Source organism: Oncorhynchus keta, chromosome 32 (assembly GCF_023373465.1).
Source record: "Oncorhynchus keta strain PuntledgeMale-10-30-2019 chromosome 32, Oket_V2, whole genome shotgun sequence".
Lineage (NCBI taxonomy): Eukaryota > Metazoa > Chordata > Actinopteri > Salmoniformes > Salmonidae > Oncorhynchus > Oncorhynchus keta.
The window spans coordinates 30,771,393-30,794,740 of NC_068452.1; the positions used below are offsets into that span (position 1 = coordinate 30,771,393).

A 23,348-nucleotide genomic window follows, 5' to 3' on the forward strand; every position below is an offset into this window, starting at 1 on the left:
AGTACTATTTGCCATCTCTGTTTTCAGATGGTAAAACAAGCTTTTTTAAGCCAAGTCATTTGTTATCTCTGTAGAGAAACGTTTTGTTTGTTTACATGAGCAGGTTAAACATGCTCACCAAGAAAGGCAGAGGGTGAGACGGTCCCATTGCTCCTGGCGACCATCACACTGATCCCCGTCTCCACAAACGGCACGGAGAAGTCGATAATTTCTGAGCGCTCTTCGTTTATGGTCAGCGAGCCAATGGCCATGTCCGCCCGCTTGTATACCACCTAGGGAGAACGGAAGAGGACATTTTTATGACATAGAAAGTCTACAGTCTATATGTTCCATGATCTGTAATAAATCGAACACTGTAGTAGGTGGGATTAGTGATGCCCCCTGTTGACCTGTTTGATTCATTTTATCTATCAACATTGATATGCAAGACTTAAATCCCTGTAGGTGATACACAGTGTGTACAGTATTATCCCTGATATACTACACAACCCATCCAGACAGATGCAGATAACAGCCCGTGGCATCTACCCACCCATTCATGCAATGTCATCCATCATACAATATCAATCCTAATTCCTAATCCATTAGATATTGTTGCATATAGCATAGACCTAATACCGGTTACATAAGTCCCTGGCTCCGGGTGACAGTGTTACCAGCAGCAATTGTGCATTGTAAACACTGGCATACCAGATATAAATTGGCAGATGCAAACAGATGATCGTCTTTAGCAGACAACAGTTCTTGAGGGCTTGAACAAAAACAATTGTTTGCAACTTCGTTCATACTGGTGAATTGGCGTTTGACTTGTGTGCCTACAATATCAAGAGTCCCTTATCTCGGGTATATCTTGGCCTGCATCGTTCAAGACTAAGTTTAAATTGTGTGCAGCTGTCTTTCCTGACAGTCTTAGGTTGGAAATACTGTGCTGGAAATACTCAGTAGAGAAAAGCAGTCAGGCCCGCAACCTGGACCTATAGTCTGTGTTGAAAACATTTACAGACAGAAAATGAGGACTTCAGGACACCAGGTTCAGGACAGAATTAAGGTAAATTTAATTGATTAAATTAAATTTACCTTGAATATTGCAGCCCAATTGTGTAGTCTATTAGCCAGACAAAACCCGCTGAGTTCAACAATAAAGAGTGACTGAATTTATCCTCAAGCCGACAACTTATTTTCCTATTGTTAGGCTATTTGATGTGTCATTTTTAAAATGTTTATAAATAGCAGCTAAAGACGGTATATAGCTATAGATAGTACACTGCATAATGAATCAATCCCTAGTAAGTGTTTTCACGGTGGACAGGCTGTATTGTTTGGCATTATTAGTCTGGTTTCATGCACAACTTTCTATCTAATCTGGGAGAGAGCGTGAGGATGTCTCATGTCATGCAGGTTAAGGTAGCCTATACAAGATAGTTGTATATTTCAAAACAATCTATTGGTAGCTGATTAGTATGCTGTTGCATCTAATATTTATTTAACAATCTGCAATGGTTGAATTTCCAAATGTAATTACTGTAATTACATTATTGCCACGAGCCAGCAGTCTCAATATTACAGCATTGCGACTCCGTGTGTAGCTTTGTGAAATGTTAAGCTTAACATGAGAAGATAATGACCAAATAGGCCTACCAATAAACATTTATCCATTAGCTAATGCAAAGCTAAACCCTGGCACCACAGAAAGCCTATCATTGATTAGATAGGCATGCAGCTGCATAGACCTTGCGGAGATCCAGAGAAACTGTGTCATGCCAGTGGTTGTGAAGCTGATAACCCTATATAAAGGTTGTTGCTAGTCTAGTCAGAGTCAGTCCTGTTGTTCTACCCCTGGCAGATCCTCCCTCCCTTCCCCGCAGTATGATATCTCCTCTTAATAACCTCTACTAACGTTTCCCCAAAACAACTGTAATGTTTAACATGCTGATGGACTCGCCAGTGGGTTTACCGTCCAGGCACTCTGCCTGGCATTATGTCAGCCGTTACTGGAGCTACTGTGGCCAATGCCCCAGTGAGAACAATACTTCCCTGAAAACTAATGTTGTAACCTCAAACTCTTCCCGAACACGGTCAGCAAGAAGAATGAACTTTCAACAAGTTCCTTCTGGAAAACGTCCCTGGTATTCCAGAAATTATGGTTGGAGAGGATTCCAGATTTCCTGCTTAAGCCCTCCTGAATCTGAAAATACACCAATGGGATTTCGGGAAAACCAGGGAATTTATTGAAGTGTTGCAACCCTACACTATAGTCTAGTTTCCCTTTATTTGGATTTGGACCATAATAACTATTTGTGTTTATTAAGGGCAATTAATTCATTGTTATTCATTACTTTTTCTTTTTAATGTTGATCTGTTTATCTGCACCAACATTGTCACACCCTGATCTGTTTCACCTGTCTTTGTGCTTGTCTCCACCCCCTCCAGGTGTCGCCCATTTTCCCCATTATATGTATTTATTATACCTGTGTTCTCTGTTTGTCTGTTGCCAGTTTGTCTCGTCAAGTCTACCAGCGGTTTCCTGTACTCCTGTTTTCTCTCTAGTCCCTGTTTTCTTTTTCCCCCGGTTTTGACCATTCTGCCTGCCCTGACCCTGCCTGCCGTTCTGTACCATTCAGACTCTACTCTAGATTACTGACCTTTGCCTGCCCTGACCCTGAGCCTGCCTGCCGTTCTGTACCATTCAGACTCTACTCTAGATTACTGACCTTTGCCTGCCCTGACCCTGAGCCTGCCTGCCGTTCTGTACCATTCAGACTCTACTCTAGATTACTGACCTTTGCCTGCCCTGACCCTGAGCCTGCCTGCCGTTCTGTACCATTCAGACTCTACTCTAGATTACTGACCTTTGCCTGCCCTGACCCTGAGCCTGCCTGCCGTTCTGTACCTTTCGGACTCTGCTCTAGATTACTGACCTCTGCCTGCCCTGACCCTGAGCCTGCCTGCCGTTCTGTACCTTTCGGACTCTGCTCTAGATTACTGACCTCTGCCTGACCTTGACCTATCATTTGCCTGCCCCCTGTTTTTGTAATAAATGTTTGTTACTTCGACCTGTCTGCATCTGGGTCTTATCATGAGGTCTGATAAACATAAACCTAAATCACCAATGTCAAGAATTGAAACACGACCACTTTTGAATCGTGTTTCTGAGCTCAGAGGAGGCAGAAAATGCTCTGTCATCAGTTATATGAAATGGAGCTAATTGATCATATTTATTTTACAGTTATAGGAAATTTGAAATCTTATAGTAAGTAATTTATAATTTCTTTGTTACTATATTTAGAAAGCATTTCAGTCATTTCAAGCCCTATTCTCCCACTTTTGATGATTAGGGGGAAAAAAAAAGATTTGTACTATATACTTGCGCTTGTCCTCAAAATCGGGTACACCTCAGCAATTTACAACACCTTTTTACCAGAAAGGTGAGTGCCAGACATTACTAGAACTATGCAGCAGTACTAGTTATTGTTTATGGCCATCTCATGAAAAATAATTACTTTTGGGTATGTCTATATAATGGAAATAAAAGGTTTGTATTATTCTTCAATTTTATTGGCTAAATCTAATGTATTTAATATGCTAACTTTTTACCAGGTGTCAGGAAAATAACCTCACACTCAACGTCAACAAAACTAAGGAGATGATTGTGGACTTCAGGAAACAGCAGAGGGAACACCCCCCTATCCACATCGATGGAACAGTAGTGGAGAGGGTAGCAAGTTTTAAGTTCCTCGGCATACACATCACAGACAAACTGAATTGGTCCACTCACACAGACAGCATCGTGAAGAAGGCGCAGCAGTGCCTCTTCAACCTCAGGAGGCTGAAGAAATTCGGCTTGTCACCAAAAGCACTCACAGACTTCTACAGATGCACAATTGAGAGCATCCTGGCGGGCTGTATCACCGCCTGGTACGGCAACTGCTCCACCCACAACCGTAAGGCTCTCCAGAGGGTAGTGAGGTCTGCACAACGCTTCACCGGGGGCAAACTACCTGCCCTCCAGGACACCTACACCACACGATGTTACAGGAAGGCCATAAAGATCATCAAGGACATCAACCACCCGAGCCACTGCCTGTTCACCCCGCTATCATCCATAAGGCGAGGTCAGTACAGGTGCATCAAAGCTGGGACCGAGAGACTGAAAAACAGCTTCTATCTCAAGGCCATCAGACTGTTAAACAGCCACCACTAACATTGAGTGGCTGCTGCCATCACACTGACACTGACACTGACTCAACTCCAGCCACTTTAATAATGGGAATTGATGGGAAATTATGTAAATATATCACTAGCCACTTTAAACAATGCTACCTTATATAATGTTACTTACCCTATATTATTCATCTCATATGCATACGTATATACTGTACTCTATATCATCGACTGCATCCTTATGTAATACATGTATCACTAGCCACTTTAACTATGCCACTTTGTTTACATACTCATCTCATATGTATATACTGTACTCGATACCATCTACTGTATCTTGCCTATGCTGCTCTGTACCATCACTCATTCATATATCCTTATGTACATATTCTTTATTCCCTTACACTGTGTATAAGACAGTAGTTTTGGAATTGTTAGTTAGATTACTTGTTGGTTATTACTGCATTGTCGGAAATAGAAGCACAAGCATTTCTCTACACTCGCATTAACATCTGCTAACCATGTGTATGTGACAAATAACATTTGATTTGATTTGATTTGAATTATAATGCCTGTCAGAATAACCATCATCTCCTTACCTCTCCGATCATGCCGTTCCAACTGCCTCTGACCAGCTTGCCGTGCTTCCCGTTGGTGACCAGGTAGAGGTCGTATGAGAATTTGGTGGTGCGGGACAGCTTCTTCAGGATGTCTATGCAGAAACCCTTACAGCACAGTTTGGTGTAGGGCTCAGTATGACCTACAATACTGGGGAGACAGAGGACAAAAAAATACACTAGAATGTTTGTATAAAACATTTGCCCAATGTTGCAAGAACATTCCTAGAACGCATTTAATCTCTTCTTTAAAGCTTCTCCGATTTTTTTTTAGGTTGTGGGAACAATCTGGTGAGAACATTGTGTGGCCATAAGAAAAGATCTGTTCCCAAAACACAAAAAGTGTCCAGTTGTGCAGACAATTCTACAATGTTTCTTTTAGGGTGCAAGAAACATTCACCTGAAGTTGCAAGAACGTTGCTAGAACCTATTTCGTCTGTTCTTTAAAGGTTCCCAGAATGTTTCCCTTGGTTGTGGGAACAGTCTGGTGGGAACATTGTGGGTAATTAATTCATTGTTATTCATTACTTTTTAGTTTGAATGTTTATCTGAACTCAGCGCCAACATTGTCACACCCTGATCTGTTTCACCTGTCTTTGTGCTTGTCTCATTTTCCACCAGAATTTGCAAATAAATTAATAAAAAATCATACAATGTGATTTTCTGGATTTTTTTTCTCGTTTTGTCTGTCATAGTTGAAGTGTACCTATGATGAAAATTACAGGCCTCTCTCATCTTTTTAAGTGGGAGAACTTGCACAATTGGTGGCTGACTAAATACTTTTTTGCACGACTGTAGCCATGGCAGTGTGGTCAGTCAGGATTTCCATTCTTCCTTTTTAGTCTGAGACGTGACTAAGCCAGGGACATACTGGTAGCTGGGTTATACACCATCACATCACCCATTCTCTTTATATGCTGCGTACTTATTTACAAAGTAAATGACTATGAGTGCTGATCTAGGATATCTTTTGCTTTTCAGATCGTGAAAATAGGGCAGGGGGACCATGGGAAGCGTCTCAAAATAGGAATTATATCGGATGTGTTTTTGAAAAGTTGAACGGTCAATTTTTACACAACGTTACATTTTTTACGGTTATTCTAAATTCTGCATTTCTGTTGGATTTATACATTTCTGCAAAATAAAGACAATATCTGTCATTTCTGCCGAAGTCGATGCCTCTCCTTGTTCGGGCGGTGTTCGGCGGTCGACGTCGCCTGTCTTCTAGCCATTGCCGATCCATTTTTCATTTTCCATTTTCCACATATTTGGTAGCAAACTGGAGCCTTTTATTTGGCGAACCAAAAGTACACGGCACAAACAAGCACAAAATAAAAATACGGGTTGAACATAACCCAGCGCAACCAGCCTAACGTGCGCATACATGAAAACAGATAAACAATACCACACAAAGACATGGGGGAAACAGAGGGTTAAATACACAACACATAATGAGGGAAATGAGAACCAGGTGTGTGGGAAAACGAGACAAATCAAATGGAACATGAAAAATGGATCGGCATTGGCTAGAAGACCGGTGACGTCGACCGCCGAACACCGCCCGAACAAGGAGAGGCATCGACTTCGGTAGAAGTCGTGACAATAACTTTTATTAGATTATTTCTGAGCCTCAATTTCAACATCTTTTTAAAGGAAACGTGGTTAAAGAAAATGTGGGATTGAACCTGCAATCTTGTAGCCAAATAATGAACCATGTGCCACCAGGAGATAGCTGTGGTATTGTCGGGGGTTTCAGTCTAATATAGTCAATCAGGACACAGAACACAATTTCTGAGTTGTTTAAAAATGTTCCCATCCTCTTCATAGTACTTGTAAAATATGGTTGTATTTGTCTGATTAAATGTTGTTCAAGTGAAATAATGTGCATTTTGTCATCAAATTAAGTGTAAAAAATATGGTTGTCTTTGTATGATAAACAAATGCCCTATGAATTCAATTAAAATGCCATGTATTACCTTGTAGTGAGCCTACAATACTGTCACACCCTCATCTGTTTCACCTGTCCTTGTGATTGTCTCCACCCCCTCCATGTGTCGCTTATTTTCCCCAGTGTATTTATCCCTGTGTTTCCTGTCTCTCTGTGCCAGTTCGTCTTGTATGTTTCCAAGTCAACCAGCGGTGTTCCTGTTCTCCTGCTTTTTGCATTCTCCTTTTTATAGTCCTACCGGTTTTGACCCTTGCCGGACTTTGTACCAGCCTGCCTGACCATTCTGCCTGCCTTGACCACGAGCCTGTCTGCCACTCTGTACTTCCTGGATTCTGATCTGGTTTTGACCTTTTTGCCTGACATTCTCTTGCCTACCCCTTTGAATTAATGAAAATGGTAAGATTCCAACCATCTGGCTCCTGTGTCTGCATTTGGGTCTCACCTTGTGCCTTGATAAATACAGTCTCAAATTTGGACTCATCAGACCAAACCACAGATTTCAATGGGTCTAATGTCCATTGCTCGTGTTTCTTGGCCCCAGCAAGTCTCTTCTTATTATTGGTGTCCTTTAGTAGTGTATCTTTGCAGCAATTCGACCATGAAGACCTGATTCACACAGTCTCCTCTGAACAGTTGATGTAGAAATGTCTCTGTTGCTTTAACTCTGTGGACTCTGTAACTCTGGGTCTTCCTTTCCTGTGGCGGTCCTCATGAGAGCCAGTTTCATCATAGCGCTTGATGGTTTTTGCGACTGCACTTGGAGAAACTTTCAAAGTTCTTGAAATATTCATTACTGGTACATTGTGTTATTACATTACCTGGAAACGTAATGAGAACTTTTGGAGAATGTTCTGTGGTGGTTGTTCCATATGCTGTTCACAACATTTTAGTGAATGTTAGGAGAACATTACAATGATGTTTATTTTATAACATAAAATGGTATAAATATATAAAAAACATTCATAAAACTATTTTTGATTGTTATCAACCCTAACTGGATCTTAAAGGGAATCTTCGCTAATGTTCTGGAAATGTTCCCAGTTTGCTTGGAAGTGAGTCATTTTGACTCAATATGAATTTAAAATTGAAATATCTTATCATTTTTGAAGTCATCCCCCACTCCGTACTTGACCTTTAATTTCAAATGATCACTTTTTCCAAGCATAACCACTGTTCCAGGAGCTCCACACTTGAGCAAGAGGCAACAGATATCCTACAGTAAACATAAACTAATGAAATGAATATACTTTGTTCTTTGAAATAATACTTTTTTCATTTTCCAAGGCCTTCATTTACACAACCCAAATATTTTATTCCCGATAGCATATATGAAATGTATGATCATATCTCCCTCAATGTGATCAAGACAAAGGAGATGATTGTGGAATACAGGAAAAGGAGGACCGAGCACGCCCCCATTCTCATCGACGGGGCTGTAGTGGAGCAGGTTGAGAGCTTCAAGGTCCTTGGTGTCCACATCACCAACAAACTGTCATGGTCCAAACACACCAAGACAGTCGTGAAGAGGGCACGACAAAGCCTATTCCCCCTCAGGAGACTGAAAAGATTTGGCATGGGTCCTCAGATCCTCAAAAAGTTTAAAAAGCTCAAAAGGTTCTACAGCTGCACCATCGAGAGCATCCTGACTGGTGGCATCAAAGCCTGGTATGGCAACTGCTCAGCCGCTGACCGCAAGGCACTACAGAGGCCAGCCGCCCTAGTCATAGACTGTTCTCTCTGCTACTGCACGGCAAGTGGTACCGGAGGTTACCAAGTCTAGGTCCAAAAGGCTTCTTAACATTTTCTACCCCAAGCCATTTTCTACCCCAAGCCATAAGACTCCTAAACAGCTAATCAAATGGCTCCACAGACTATTTGCATTGTCCCCCCCCCCCCTCCCTTTTACACTGCTGCTACTCTCTGTTAATTATCTATGCATAGTCACTTTAACTCTACCTTGCTGTACATATTACCTCAATGACCTCGACTAACCTGTGCCACCACACATTGACTCTGTACCGGTACCCCCTGTATAATTTGTTATTTAAATGTTTTACTTATCTATTTTTTAACTTAAAACCTCTTAAGGATCCGTGGCTTTAATTTTATTTTTTGCCTAAAATGACGTAACGCAAATCTAACTGCCTGACCTCAGGCCCTGAAGCAAGGATATGCATATTCTTGGTACCATTTCAAAGGAAACAATTTGAAGTTTGTGGAATGTGAAAGGAATGTGGGAGAATATAACACAATAGATCTGGTAAAATTGTAATAGTGTGTGTGTAGGTGGTAGGGAAGTCAGGCGCAGGAGAATCGAACTTGGTATAAATGGAGTCGTTTAGTAGACTTAACAAAACTCCAAAACCAAAATTACAAAATAAATAAAAGTGGGTACAAGAACCAGTCGCGCACCAACACATAATACACAAAACATACAATCAAAAAATCTCCGAAAAGGACATGATGGGAAACAGAGGGTTAAATAGGCAACATGTAATTGATCGGATTCAAACCAGGTGTGAAGAAAGACAAGACAAAACCAATGGAAAATGAAAAATGGATCAGTGATGGCTAGAAGATTGGTGACGTAGACCGCCGACACCACCCGAACAAGGAGAGAGACCAACTTCGGCGGAAGTCATGACAAAAATATAATACAAGGAAAAAACAAACGTTCTTTTGTATTTTTTTTACCATCAACTTTGAAATGCAAGAGAAAGGCCATAATGTATTATTTCAGCGCAAGTGCAATTTAGATTTTGGCCACTAGATGGCAGCAGTGTATGTGCAAGGTTTTAGACTGATCCATGGCATTTCTGTTCAAAATGATGTATCAAGACTGCCCAAATGTGCCTAATTTGTTTATTAATAACTTTTCATGTTCAAAATTTTGCTCTCTCCTCAAACAATAGCATGGTATTCTTTCACTTTAATAGGTACTGTAAATTGGACAGTGCGGTTAGATTAACAAGAATTTAAGCTTTCTGCCTGGAAAATTTTCTTGTTACTTACAACTTCATGCTAATCGCGTTAGCTCAAACGTCCCGTGGAGCGGACACTGATCCCAAAGAAGTTTTAACACTTATTTTTCTTAAAACTGCATTGTTGGCCTGTTAGACCTATAGGGGCAGTATTTCATTTTTGGATAAAAAGACGTGCCCGTTTTTAGCGCAATATTTTGTCACGAAAAGATGCTCGACTATGCTTGGAATTGATAGTTTTGGAAAGACACTCTGACGTTTCCAGAACTGCAAAGATTTTCACTGTGAGTGCCATAGAACAAAATCTACAGGCAAAACCAAGATGTTTGAGTGACCAGGAAATCAACAGGATTTCTGGAGGCACGTTTTCCATGATCGCCTTATATGGCTGTGAATGCGACAGGAATGAACGGACACTTCCTATCGTTTCCCCCAGGTGTCTGCAGCATTGTGACGTATTTGTAGGCATATCATTGGAAGATTGACCATAAGAGCCTACAATTACCAAGTGTCCCGCACGGTGTCTGCGTGGAAATTGGTGCGCAAAAGTCAGGTACCAGTATTTTTCCATCCGAATCAGAGAAGAATGCACGCTTCCAGGGACGGCATTTCAATGAAGAGATATATGACAAAACACCTTGAGGATTGATTCAAACAACGTTTTCCATGTTTCAGTCGATATTATGGAGTTAATTCGGAAAAAAGTTCGACGTTTAGGTGACTGAATTTTCGGTTAGTTTCGGTAGCCAAATGCATAGTAACAAAACGGAACGTTGTGTCCTACACAAGCATCTTTCAGGAAAAACTGGACATCTGCTATGTAACTGAGAGTCTCCTCATTGAAACATCTGAAGTTCTTCAAAGGTAAATTATTTTATTTGATCCCTTTGCTGGTTTTTGTGAATGTTGCGTGCTAAATGCTAACGCTAAATGCTAAGCTAGCTATCACCACTCTTACACAAATTAGTGATTTTCTCTGGTTCTAAAGCATATTTTGAAAATCTGAGACGACAGGATTGTTAAGAAAAGGATAAGCTTGAGGGCAGGCATATTTATTTCATTTCATTTGCAATTTTTAGAAATCGCTAATGTTGCGTTATGGTAATGAGCTTGAGGCTGTAGTCACGATCCCGCATGCGGGATGGGGCGGCCTAAGAGGCTTGTAAGTCAGCATTTCATTGTAAGGTCTACAACTAAAATTTCTAAAATTTGATTTGATTTGATATTTATTGGTCCGTTAGAATGTTGGAGTCAAAATGACTGACGGAGCATTGGCTAAGCCAAATGGCATCACCAAGTACTTGTAGTGACCAGACATTGTGCTAAAAGCTGTCTTCCAATCATCCCCCACCCAGATGCGGATGAGATTGTATGCATTCCGCAGGTCCAATTTAGTAAAGAACTGGGCTCCGCGGTCAAATCAAGATTTATTTGTCACGTGCGCTGAATATAGACCTTACAGTGAAATGCCTACCCCAAGAGATGGAAGATCGCGTGACCGTCCCTCTACTCCCGTGGGTCCTGAGTTGGGATGTACCGGACACTGTTGGAACTGGTACCCTCCTTGACCACAATAGAGACAGAGCCCCAGCTGTCTCTGTCTGCGTTGCTGCGAGGGAGCCGTGTGACCTTTACCTCCATGGGTTCCGGCTCTGATCCAAAGTGTTCACTGAGGGAGGGAGAGAAGCAATGAGTGCCGACGTGCCCGAAGAAGTTTATTCGTGAGGATGACCATCGCGAGGATAGGTTGTTGTCTCAACAGGCCAGTTCCGTCTGAACCTCCTCGCACGGGCCTCTTCTGAATAGCGTACGAAGCGCCGTCTTTCTGAGATCCCTGGAACTGGGCATGTGGCTGTGTGCTAACGTCATATCTCGTCGTAGCCATGTCTCTCTGTGAGGCGAATTAACACGGTGCTAAAGTGCCCCACACCTTCACTAAGAGGACCTGAGCCCTGGGACCATGGCTCAGGACTACCTTGTCTGATGACTCCTTGCTGTCCCCAGTCCACCTGGTCGTGCTGCTGCTCCAGTTTCAACTGTTCTGCCTGCGGCTATGGAACTCTGACCTGTTCACCGGACGTGCTACCTTGTCTCAGACATGTTGTTTTTGACACTCTCTCTCTACCGTACCTGCTGTCTCTTACTCTGAATGTTCGGGATGAAAAGCCAACTGACATTTACTTCTGAGGTGCCGACCTGTTGCACCCTCTACAACCACTGTGATTATTATTATTTGACTCGGCTGGTCATATATGAACGTTTGAACGCTTGGCCATGTACTGTTATAATCTCCACCCGACACAGCCAGAAGAGGACTGACCACCCCCCAGAGCCTGGTTCTTCTCTAGGTTTCTTCCTAGGTTTCTGCTTTTCTAGGGAGATTTTCCTAGCCACCATGCTTCTACATCTGCATTGCTTGCTGTTTCTGGTTTTAGGCTTGGTTTCTGTATAGCACTTTGTGACATCGACTGATGTTAAAAGGGGTTTATAAATACATTTGATTGATTGATTGACTAGTTTTGGCTTGAAGGGGTTCCCTCCAGGCCAGGTTTTCTAGTGTTAAGGCCAATACAAAGGCAGTACAATTCTTTCCTAGATCTGAAAGGAACAGCTATGATTGAATCAAGAATGCAGCCAATAAAAATATTGTTGTGAAATGTAATTAATCTCTTCACGGCTATCGGTTTTCTGTATATAAATATTGGTTTGTTTGTTACCATTGCAGCTTGTTATTGATTGAGACGGACAGGTGTGAGTTGATTAATATAAAGGTGGCCATTTGTCGCTCATCCAGGGTTATTAATCAGTGGAGAAATGCTATTGGCTGAGAGTTTTTGGGGATATTCACAAGTCTTCACCTGATTCATGTTCTTATTGAATAACGACTACAGAGCTCCTGTACATGGATTGGATGTGAATGGAAGAGCTGAGTGACCAATGGCATGTCATAATGATTCAATAATACATGGGGATGAATTAGGAACTCAGCTAATGTGGCCATTTTCAATCAAGATAGTCGATACACCAATTCCACCCATCAGGTTACAAACACTAATAACATTATTATAAACACATCTATTCTCATTTCATAAAAGCCCATCGTTAACTTCATGCTCCTGGAACAATAGATCAAGAGGCTTCAGTTTATATGGCAAACATCTCATTAGCATGATTTCCTAAAGGAGATGAGGACATGATTTCCTAAAGGAAGAAAGGAGGGAGAGTGACAGAGAGAAACAGAATGGTATAAAAAGACCTCCTTGATGTGTGCCCAGGAGCTGACGTCAGGAGTGGGGTTGCAGGGAGAACTGGAGGGACTGGGCGGCTCCATAGGCCTGCGCATTATGTCATGGCTGTGACAGATGGACGGACAGCTGGGGCTGACCAAAACAAATCTGACACAAATTAATCACAAACAAACAAAGGCAGGAGTGAAACACAATGCTGGATTATTTGCTGCCTGGCTAATGGCGGGCTCGTCCATGGCAGATAACCAGCCTACATACTCAATCCTGTAGACCTTGCCCCATTACCAATGTCTTTGGGGTTTAAAACAATTCTTCCTCTTCAGGCATTGCTCTGTCTTTTTATCTCGACCCCCCCTTCCCTACCCTGGGTGAAACGATTTGACCTAAACCTCAGTGCAACATACACATCCTTATGCTAAGCCATGGTAACGAAGTGTACACCGGCATGGGGCCCACTACATGTGGAGCGGCTGGAATGACCCTGACAAAGTGAGCTTTACCTGTATACACAACCACTGTAATGATCTACAGACAGAGACAGAGAGAGAGACAGAGATAGAGACAGAGATAGAGAGAGAGAGAGAGAGACACAGACAGACAGACAGACAGACAGACAGACAGACAGACAGACAGACAGACAGACAGACAGACAGACAGACAGACAGACAGACAGACAGACAGACAGAGAGAGAGAGAGAGAGAGAGAGAGAGAGAGAGAGAGAGAGAAATCCAGGGGAATCCAGGGGAACTAAATGGACAGCACTAGCTGTGCATATCAAGTGGAGGAAGCTGACGCTGGTATAATATTCATTCCTCTAAATTATCAACAGGATTACCAGGAACGTGATTAGGAAAATGTCCTCCATTTTCACACTAACTGGATTATGGGAGGGTCTTTGGAATATGTGGGTGGAAAACATAGTGACGTCATTAACAGTGTGTTGGAGACTTGAACAGGGTTCAAATTAAACATTGACTCTTGGGGGTCCCCAGCGTCTCTTAGGGAGACACAATGTCTCTTGGAGGCGCACAACGTTGACATATTTGACTTTTTTCAAGGGACCACATTGATATTGCAGCAGTTCGAGGATGTTAGACACCTCCAGTATAGAGACAACAGACAGTCAGAAATAGGAGGGGCTCATTCCATAGCTCACTGACAGTGGCACATAGGGAGTGGCGGTGTGGGGGACCAATTGAACCATGATGAGATGCAGAGAGCACTAATGACACATCACCCTTAACCACCCTCAGATCTTCAGACTAATGGAGTGTGCCCTCAGCCCTCAGACACAGGGAAGAGTAGGAGGGCGAGGGGCAATGAGACGCACACAGCCGATGGAGGCGCAGAGCTGCAGCCGCAACAAAAGGAAACAAATGAAGTGTTTGGAGGAAACGAGCGGGTGGTGTGAGACATCACAGAGTAAACAGATAGGTCCCAACATCCCCTGTCTCACCAGCTGCCAGGGATCACCGCTGGGAGGTTAAGTGGGCTTCTGATTGCATCCTAACAGGTTTGGGAATATAAGAGAATATGTGTGTGTGTGTCTGTGTGTGTGTGTGCTTGTGGTGTGTGTGTGTGCGCATGTGTGTTCACGTGTTTGTGTGTTTGCTACAAATGTTTGTGTGTTGTTGTCACCACAAAAACAATTATTTGTGTAAATGGGTATCTGCTTGTTGTCTGAAGGAAATCCAAAGGCACAGTTGTTTTGGGTCCCTATATCCAGCAGGAATCCCTTGAAACATTCACCTTTGAAACAAACTTAATTGGACCACGGTGCTGTGCATTGTTCCTGCCAATGTGTGGCTCGGGGGGACTCACCCACTGCTGAACCCAGTCTCAGTTTTAATCAAATCAACCTATTATCATCTCGCTCTCATTAGGCAAAATGGTTATATGATGACATCATGGTCTAACGTCAACGCTACTGTTCACCTAGGGATCACCAGCAATGGCAAGAGGCTAATGCACTGACGTGTGGTCACTGTAAGGGTCTGCAACAAGCTAGTGAAGTGAAAAACATTACAAAGAGCTTTACAGAAGAATAGGACTCTCTGGACAACCTGACACATAAGGAGGTGTTATATCAGTCTTACCACAGTGGAGCAGATTGAACATGTGACTGTTTGTTTTGTCTCTTCAAGGAGGAATAAGCATGTCTCCATGCGAAGCAGCACAGATGGTCCGGTACGCAGGCTTCCTCGTTTCTCTCGTCTGCTGAGGGCTTGAGGGATTGGAACAGAGGGCCCAGAAAAACTCCCGCCTGACGGATGGCTCGTGGGGTTGGCACCCAGCTCGGACGAGTCGTGTAGGTTTGAGTTATGGGCGATATGGGCCTCGGCGGGAGTCTTGGGGCATGGAAGCGGTTTCTGAGAGAGGCCGCTGATGGTCCTTAATAAATGAGAATGCCAGGTCCTCTAGCTCCCTGTCCTGCTGGCCAGGAATTATGACTGGCGGCCATGATTTAAAAAACACCACAGCCCTGGGGTCCATTATTAGCATCAGCCCCCAGGGGTGGTCTTTAGGGCATGGCTGTTGGTGTTTTACCATTATCAATAATTGGGCCTCTATCTCAACCCACTAACTGCATCATTTAGTTGCTTACTTGGTTTAGCCAATTTCTCCCATATGAACTCAAGGAAAATGTTTCCTTGTTCAACATGGCAAACTGAAATCTAAGTCAAGACAAAGCACACTAGAACTATGCAGATGATAATAATGGGGTGTTTCGGTCAGTGCAAGCTAAAAAAAGATCTGGTCTGCTTCCCAAGCAGATTTTCACTGATCTGAGCTCATCCCCTCTTCTCATTAACAACCATTGTCAGTAATGGATAATGTTTCCTTTCCCATATCCATTCACACATTTCAGGCTCTAACTGTCCAGGATTGATGAGGCAGCCTAATCGGCCCATCTAATTGATATCCCAGCAAGCAGCACATATATTTCCCTTATTGGGTCACACTGTGATGACTGTGATGTCGCACTCTGGCTGTCTGCTTTACCCGTTGTATGATGGCTGGGCTAACAGTAGGGGAAGAGACTGTTCATCCTATTCACACCTAATGTCACTCCACAGCATGATCTACATGTTGGAGCTGTCATTAATATGGTGTCTGTGGTAGTTCTTAGCTCAGTTTACGTTTAACATGTAGTGGCAACACGTCATTCAGGGAAGGTGGGGGAGAGCCCCACCTGATTTGAGCCCCACCCGTTCTGCTAAATAATGTGTTGCCTGTTTTGCATGTTTTGCATGATTGGGATTAATATGTGTCAATATGTGTCTATTTTCTTGATTTCTTGAGTAAGGCAGCTCCAAAATGCAGTTGTTTCAGCCTAGCTCAGTGATTTCTGTGGTGGTGGGGCAGCCAGTGGAAAATACGGAGAGTTGGTGATGTTCTTTAGTTGCGCCGTGATATGCTCAGTGTTCTGTCACTCATGGGGACACTACGTTACCGCAAAATCTACAGGGAGAGCTCGAAAATTCAAACCCCATTGGGTGCTGCAATAGAGTTACATTAGAAGTGCCCATCCAAGAAGGCTCAAAGTCATTGGCCACAGATAAAATGATGTCAAATCACATTATATCTACCATAGCTGTGATTGGACTGATCATGTCAACATCATACTTTCAAAATCTTAGCTAGCAAGCTAGACAAGCAGCCATCATCATGAATTACATCAACAATCTACTGGCAAATTATTTTCAATCGGTCACGACTCCTACCGAAGGTGGCTCCCCTTCCCGTACGGGTGGCGCTCGGGGGTCGTCGTCCTCGGCCTATTAGCTGCCACTGATTCCCCCTTGTCTGTTTATTGGTTACACCTGTTATGTATTGTGGTGATTAGTTGGACTTTATTAGCCAGCCGGCCCGCCTGTTCTTTGCGCGGGATTGTGCATGTTTGAGATGAACGTGTTTTTTCCTGTTCATGGGTTTTGCTGGACTGTTTTAGTCCCCGTGTTTAGGGCATTTGTTTTTGTGAGCAACCAGTGTTTCGTGGGGTGGCTTATGTTCGCCGTGTGTGCATTAAAGAGCACTACCTTGAACTCTCTGTTTCCTGCGCCTGACTTCGCACCCACTACACCCAGAGCGTTACACAATCCTTGTAATATGAAGACAAATTATAGATAAAACATATCGGTGCTCATCGGCCATTGGACATGAACATTACACAACAAGTTGGAAATCGCAAATTCAACAATGAGGGGTTTGGAAGAAATCAGTGGATAATTGCATGCATTGCAAAGCAATCACTAGCCTGCTATTTAGTGGAGTGGGTGTGTGGTCCAAGTCTGGGTTTAAGGGTCTCTTTCCAAGCTTAAAAGGATAAACACTCACATGCCATGAGCCAGAAACAGTTGAATACATTGGTCATGCTGGGAACTCTGAAACAACTGGGAACTGGGAGCTCCGACTGGGAACTGGGAGCTCCGACTGGGAAAATACGTTTTGAACGGTCAACCAACTCGGCCTCTTTCTAGAGCTCTGACCTGAAGATCACTGACTTCATGATTCAACCTTGTTTATTTCAGAGTTCCCAATTGTCTTGAAAGGACCATAAATCCAGAGAATGCCAGACTTTGATGACAAAGTTTGATGACAAAATTTGCCCACAAAGATTGCCGCTTCACCTTCCTGTTCAAGTGAGCACAGCACAAGACGTTGACGTATTGTATGCTGCTGCAAAATGATGTAATATACTGTAGCTAAGAAAGTAATACTAAGTGTATGTTGTGAAGTAATCTGTTAGTAGCCCATGTGCCTTACCCTAATAATTTGGTCACTTTCCCCATCATAATTTAGCCTACTGTTCTGACTTGGTGATGCACATGTAGCCTATAGCCTGTTTTAGAGAAATGTAATAATTTAATATTGCAAGAGCTTTCATTGTCTGCTTATATGCCCCCTTTATTTATCCTATGGTTCTGACTTGGTATACAGCGAGAATACTGTAAGAACGACCCATGTTCTGAATTATGTCACTGTACATTTCAAAAGTGCTGAACAAATAGTTATATTGACTAAGTCCGTCCTAGATCGCTCATTATTGTCTTAATCGAAATTATGGATTGCCTCTTATCCGTTGTCGTCCACTTATGCCATAGTTGTTTTTTGTGTGTTTTTTTTGTAGTTAGTTTGTATATCAGTTATGTTTTTTTTAAAGGCAGTAAACAAGGCTGAATTAACTGTTTTGCTGCCAGACAAAGCTCCGCTGATAGCCAGGTGTAGCAGTGTTAAGGATTCACTCCATGGTGCTGAACAGGTTTATGTAGGCCCTAATGCCACTCTAAATAATGTCACTTTAATAATGTCTACATATCTTACATTACTCATATCATATGTATATACTGTATTGAGACCCAATCACTGGACACTTTAATAAATGGATCCTGAGTCACTTTAAATAATGCCACTAATAATGTTTACATATCTTACATTACTCATATCACATGTATATACTGTATTTTATACCATCTACTGCACCTCGCCTATGCCACTCGGCCAACGCTCATCCATATACTTATATGTACATATTCTCATTCACCCCTATAGATTTGTGTGTATTAGGTAGTGTATTAGGTAGTTGTTAGGTAGTTGTTGGGGAATTGTTAGATATTACTTTTGGAACTAGAAGCACAAGCATTTTGCTACACTCGCATTAACATCTGCTAACCATGTGTATGTGACCAATAGAATTTTAATGGATTTGAACAGTTTGTGGGCACTGTTTGTCACCGTTATAGTGCAATTAATGTATTATTTAGTGTTGTTTTGTGTTGTGTAGTGGCTTTGCTGACATGCATCTAAAAATATTTTGGGGAGTTTGCCCCACCAAGATATACTGTACATGCTAAAATCGCCCCTGACAACAGGTAATGGTGAAACAGGATAATGGATGTACATCACCATAGTAGTACGCTACACTTTTATGCTCTGTTTCATTCTTCTCATCAGAAAAAGTTTGTGGTCATTAATATCAGAGAGGAATACTGTTCCACTCACGTCTCTGTCTTGTTGGACTGGCGGCGGCAGGGCACAGTGTTGCTGACACAGGTCCCAGTCATGGGGTCGACAGCCTCCACTATGACAAAGGGACGTTCCTCCAGTGTGGCCACAGTCAAGTGTCTGTTATCTGATACGGGCTCCAGATAGGTGCCGTAGCGAGGCCACACCGGGTATCTCATCTGCAGGATCCCCATCTCATAGTTCCCCACCTGGAAGAGGAGAGAGAGAAGGGAAAATAACAGGCATGAGTCATACTTTAGCTTATCGGTAGTCATACCTGCAATACAATCACATCTCAAAACTACTCCTCAGAGATTCGTGTCTGATTTCCATGTAGCCGTGTGGGAAATGCCAGGATAGATTAAGACGAGGAAATGTTATTTCCAGGTCTGCATTTTTTGTTATCAATTTTCCTGTGTATTTTACTATAGAAAAAAACGAAATACATTTTACTGTTGAATGCTAAGTGATGGATTCTCTCATTTCCACAAGGAAAACATACAGTCGATCAAATATATATCAGGATGCAGAAAGACAAGATCTTTGCCAATTTTAAATAGACCTCAACAATCCTGAGGCACACACTGTGTAGTTGCACCAACTGTGACGTCTCCTTGCACTAAGTTAGAGAGGTTTGTCTTGTCTCACTCTAAACATCTGTACTTAAGCTGTGAGGATCAGCCGGTCACAGAGGACCAAACTCTTTATCTGTTCTTTCCTCCATTACCAAACACAGTTGTCCATCTCAGTGGTGAGGAAGTAGTTCAGTATGCTGAACAGCACTTCTCTGCGTCATTGCAGTGACTCAGAAAAAAAGTGATCACACAGTAATTAAACTGTGGCTTTCACAGAGCCCAAAGCAGTAACACTTCTATTATTGTTCTCTATGGTTTTATGTGTTGAGAATGAGGTTGTAAACTTTGACATAGAGATGATGATTTAACCGTTCTTAATGGCACATATTGTGCTTTTAATCAGTGAAGTTCCATATAATTAAGAGTGGTTTAAGGTTAAACAAAGAGTCAAATACGTTTTCTCTCCAGAATTAGTTTGTGTTAATTGTTGCTTATGCCTCCTAATTACTACGGAGCGACATTAAAATGGATCGTGAACTGTGTTGATAATTGTATTCATTGTTACTGTGTTGATAATTGTATTCATTGTTACTGTGTTGATAATTGTATTCATTGTTACTGTGTTGATAATTGTATTCATTGTTATTGTGTTGATAATTGTATTCATTGTTATTGTGTTGATAATTGTATTCATTGTTACTGTGTTGATAATTGTATTCATTGTTACTGTGTTGATAATTGTATTCATTGTTACTGTGTTGATAATTGTATTCATTGTTACTATGTTGATAATTGTATTCATTGTTATTGTGTTGATAATTGTATTCATTTTTGACCATATTGACCAACTTTTATGTTTCTGTCAATATATTGGCTGATTGTCACACGTATCAGCAACAAAAGACTGCAGGGTAAAACCATTTCATTGCTCACATTAACAACATTTAACAACATGTTTGTGTTCAATCAACTACCTCTACAATGGCAGAATACTGGTCAATAACGTTTTAGAATGTATGGATTGCACTGCCATCTTTAATTCATGTCAGGGGTCACTAAAATAATGCTTGGCCAACTCTGAGGCATCTAAGATGAAATAAAGTGAGCATTGAAAGTTACAACCTTACAATAACAATAATAATATTTGACATATCCTGGCTGCCGAGTGGGGCAGTGGTCTAAGGCACTGCATCTCCGTGCTAGAGTAGTCACTACAGACACCCTGGTTCAAATCCAGGCTGTATCACAGCAGTCTAAGGCACTGCATCTAAATGCTAGAGGAGTCACTACAGACACCCTGGTTCAAATCCAGGCTGTATCACAACCGGCTGTGCTTGGGAGTCCCATAGGGCGGCGCACAATTAGCCCAGCAATGTCTAGATTTGGCCGGTGTAGGACACCATTGAAAATATTTGTTCTTCACTGACTTACCTAGTTAAATAAAGGTTACATTTCATTTAAAAAATACATTATTTTACAGCAGTCAAAGACTGCATAATTCTGCTTACTTTGGAAAATGATTGGCTGTCCTAAACGTTTTATCAGGAGGCCAACCCATACCACTGACCAATGCCTTTGTTTCATTATAATCTCTCTTACTAATACTGGAAGTTATCTGATTATTGCAGTCATTATTCTCAGATGTCACAAAGGACAACAAAATACAACTATTAGAATAGCCTATGTTTTACTGGTATTCTTAGTTATTCCTGTCTCTCCTGCCTGACTTTCATTAATCCTCTTTTTTCCGTTTATGGGCCTTGTCAATGGATCACAATGGTAAAAGAGAGCATAAGATTGTCCCCTCACTAAAGCCAAAACTATTTGTTTGTGTCAAAGAACAGACTTGTTAGTTTGCCTTTGTAACATATTGGAGATGAGAGAGGAAGCTAAGATCTCAAATACCTATAGTCTGTCTGGATCCCCAGACTTCTTCTCCTTGTCTTCTTCCCCTTCTTCTCTTCATCTTCTTCTCTTCTTCTCTTCTTATCCTTCTCTTCTTCTCCTTTTCTTCTTCTTCTTCTTCTTCTTCTTCTTCTTCTTCTCCACCTCTTCTTCTCCTTCTCGTCTCCTTCTCTTCTTCATCTTCTTCTCTTCTCCTCCTCTTTTCTTCTTCTTCTTCCTCTTCTTGCTCTTCTCTTCTCCTTCTCTTCATCTTCTCTTCTTCTTCTCCTTCTCTTCTTGTTCTTCTCTTCTTCTTCTTCTCTTCTCATTCTCTTCTTCTTCTTATCTCCTTCTCCTTCTCTTCTTCTTCTTCTCTTCTTCTTCTTCTCTTCTTCTCATTCTCTTCTTCTTCTTATCTTCTTCTCCTTCTCTTCTTCTTCTTCTTCTCTTTTCTTCTTCTTCTCTTCATCTCCTCCTCTTCTTCTTATCCTTCTCTTCTTCTTATCTTCATCTCCTCCTCTTCTTCTTCTCCTTCTCATCTCCTTCTCTTCTTCATCTTCTTCTCTTCTCCTCCTCCTCTTTTCGTCTTCTTCTTCTTCTTCCTCTTCTTCTTCTCTTCTCCTTCTCTTCATCTTCTCTTCTTCTCCTTCTCTTCTTCTTCTTCTCTTCTTCTTCTTCTCTTCTTCTCCTTTTCTCCTTCTCTTCATCTTCTTCTCTTCTTCTCTTCTTATCCTTCTCTTCTTCTCCTTTTCTTCTTCTTCTCCTCCTCTTCTTCTCCTCCTCTTCTTCTCCTTCTCTTCTTCTTCTCATCCTCTTCTTCTCCTTCTCATCTCCTTCTCTTCTTCATCTTCTTCTCTTCTCCTCCTCCTCTTTTCGTCTTCTTCTTCTTCCTCTTCTTCTTCTCTTCTCCTTCTCTTCATCTTCTCTTCTTCTCCTTCTCTTCTTCTTCTTCCCTTCTTCTTCTTCTCTTCTTCTCCTTTTCTCCTTCTCTTCTTCTTCTTCTTCTTCTCTTCTCCTCTTCTTCTTCTCCATCTCCTCCTTTTCTTCTTATCCTTCTCTTCTTCTCTTTGTCTCCCCCTCCTCTTCTTCTCCTTCTATTTTTCTTCTTCTCCTTCACTTCTCCTCTTCTTCTCCTCTTCTCCTTCTCCACCTCCTTCTCTTCTTCTTCTTCTCTTCTTCTCCTTTTCTCCTTCTCTTCTTCTTCTTCTTCTCTCCTCCTTCTTCTCCTTCTCTTTTTCTTATTCTCTTCATCTTCTCCTTTTCTCCTCTTCTTCTTCTCCTTCACTTCTTCTTCTTCTTCTTCTTCTTCTCCTCCTCTTCTCCTTCTTCTTATCTTTGTCTTCTTCTTCTCTTCATCTCCTCCTCTTCTTCTTCTCCTTCTATTTTTCTTTCACTTTTCCTTCTCTTCTTCTCCTCTTCTTCTCCTTCTCTTCTTCTTCTTCTTTTCTCCTCCTCTTCTTCTCATTCTCTCCTCTTCTTCTTCTCCTTCTATTTTTCTTTCACTTTTCCTTCTCTTCTTCTCCTCTTCTCCTTCTTCTCTTCCTCTCCTCTTCTTCTCCTTCTCTTCTTCTTCTTCTTTTCTCCTCCTCTTCTTCTCATTCTCTCCTCTTCTTCTCCTTCTCTTCTTCTTCTTCTTTTCTCCTCCTCTTCTTCTCCTTCTCTTCTTCTTATTATTTTCTCCTCCTCTTCTTCTCATTCTCTTCTTCTTCTTCTTCTTCTTCCTCTTCTTCTTCTTCTTCTCTTCTATTTTTCTTCCCATTCTCTTCTCCTTCTCTTCTTATTCTCTTCTTCTTTTCTCCTTGTCTTCTCCTCCTCTTCTTCTCCTTCTCTTCTTCTTCTTCTTTCCTCCTCCTCTTCTTCTTCTTCTTCTTCTTCTTCTTCTTCTTCTTCTTCTTCTTCTTCTTCTCTTCTATTTTTCTTCCCATTC

The 23,348-nt window shown here is 41.8% G+C and overlaps 1 protein-coding gene across 1 annotated transcript in view; it reads right to left on the reverse strand.

Annotated features, from left to right (window-relative positions):
• Positions 1 to 23,348, reverse strand: part of LOC118364670 (glutamate receptor ionotropic, NMDA 2C) — a 93,890-nt gene that overhangs the window by 7,684 nt on the left and 62,858 nt on the right. Inside the window, exons 5-7 of the mRNA XM_052491344.1 lie at positions 18,960 to 19,171; positions 4,761 to 4,929; positions 119 to 272 (exon numbers count right to left, since the gene is read on the reverse strand). Of these exons, the coding sequence (XP_052347304.1) occupies positions 119 to 272; positions 4,761 to 4,929; positions 18,960 to 19,171 (535 nt within the window). The remainder of the gene's footprint in view (positions 1 to 118; positions 273 to 4,760; positions 4,930 to 18,959; positions 19,172 to 23,348) is intronic.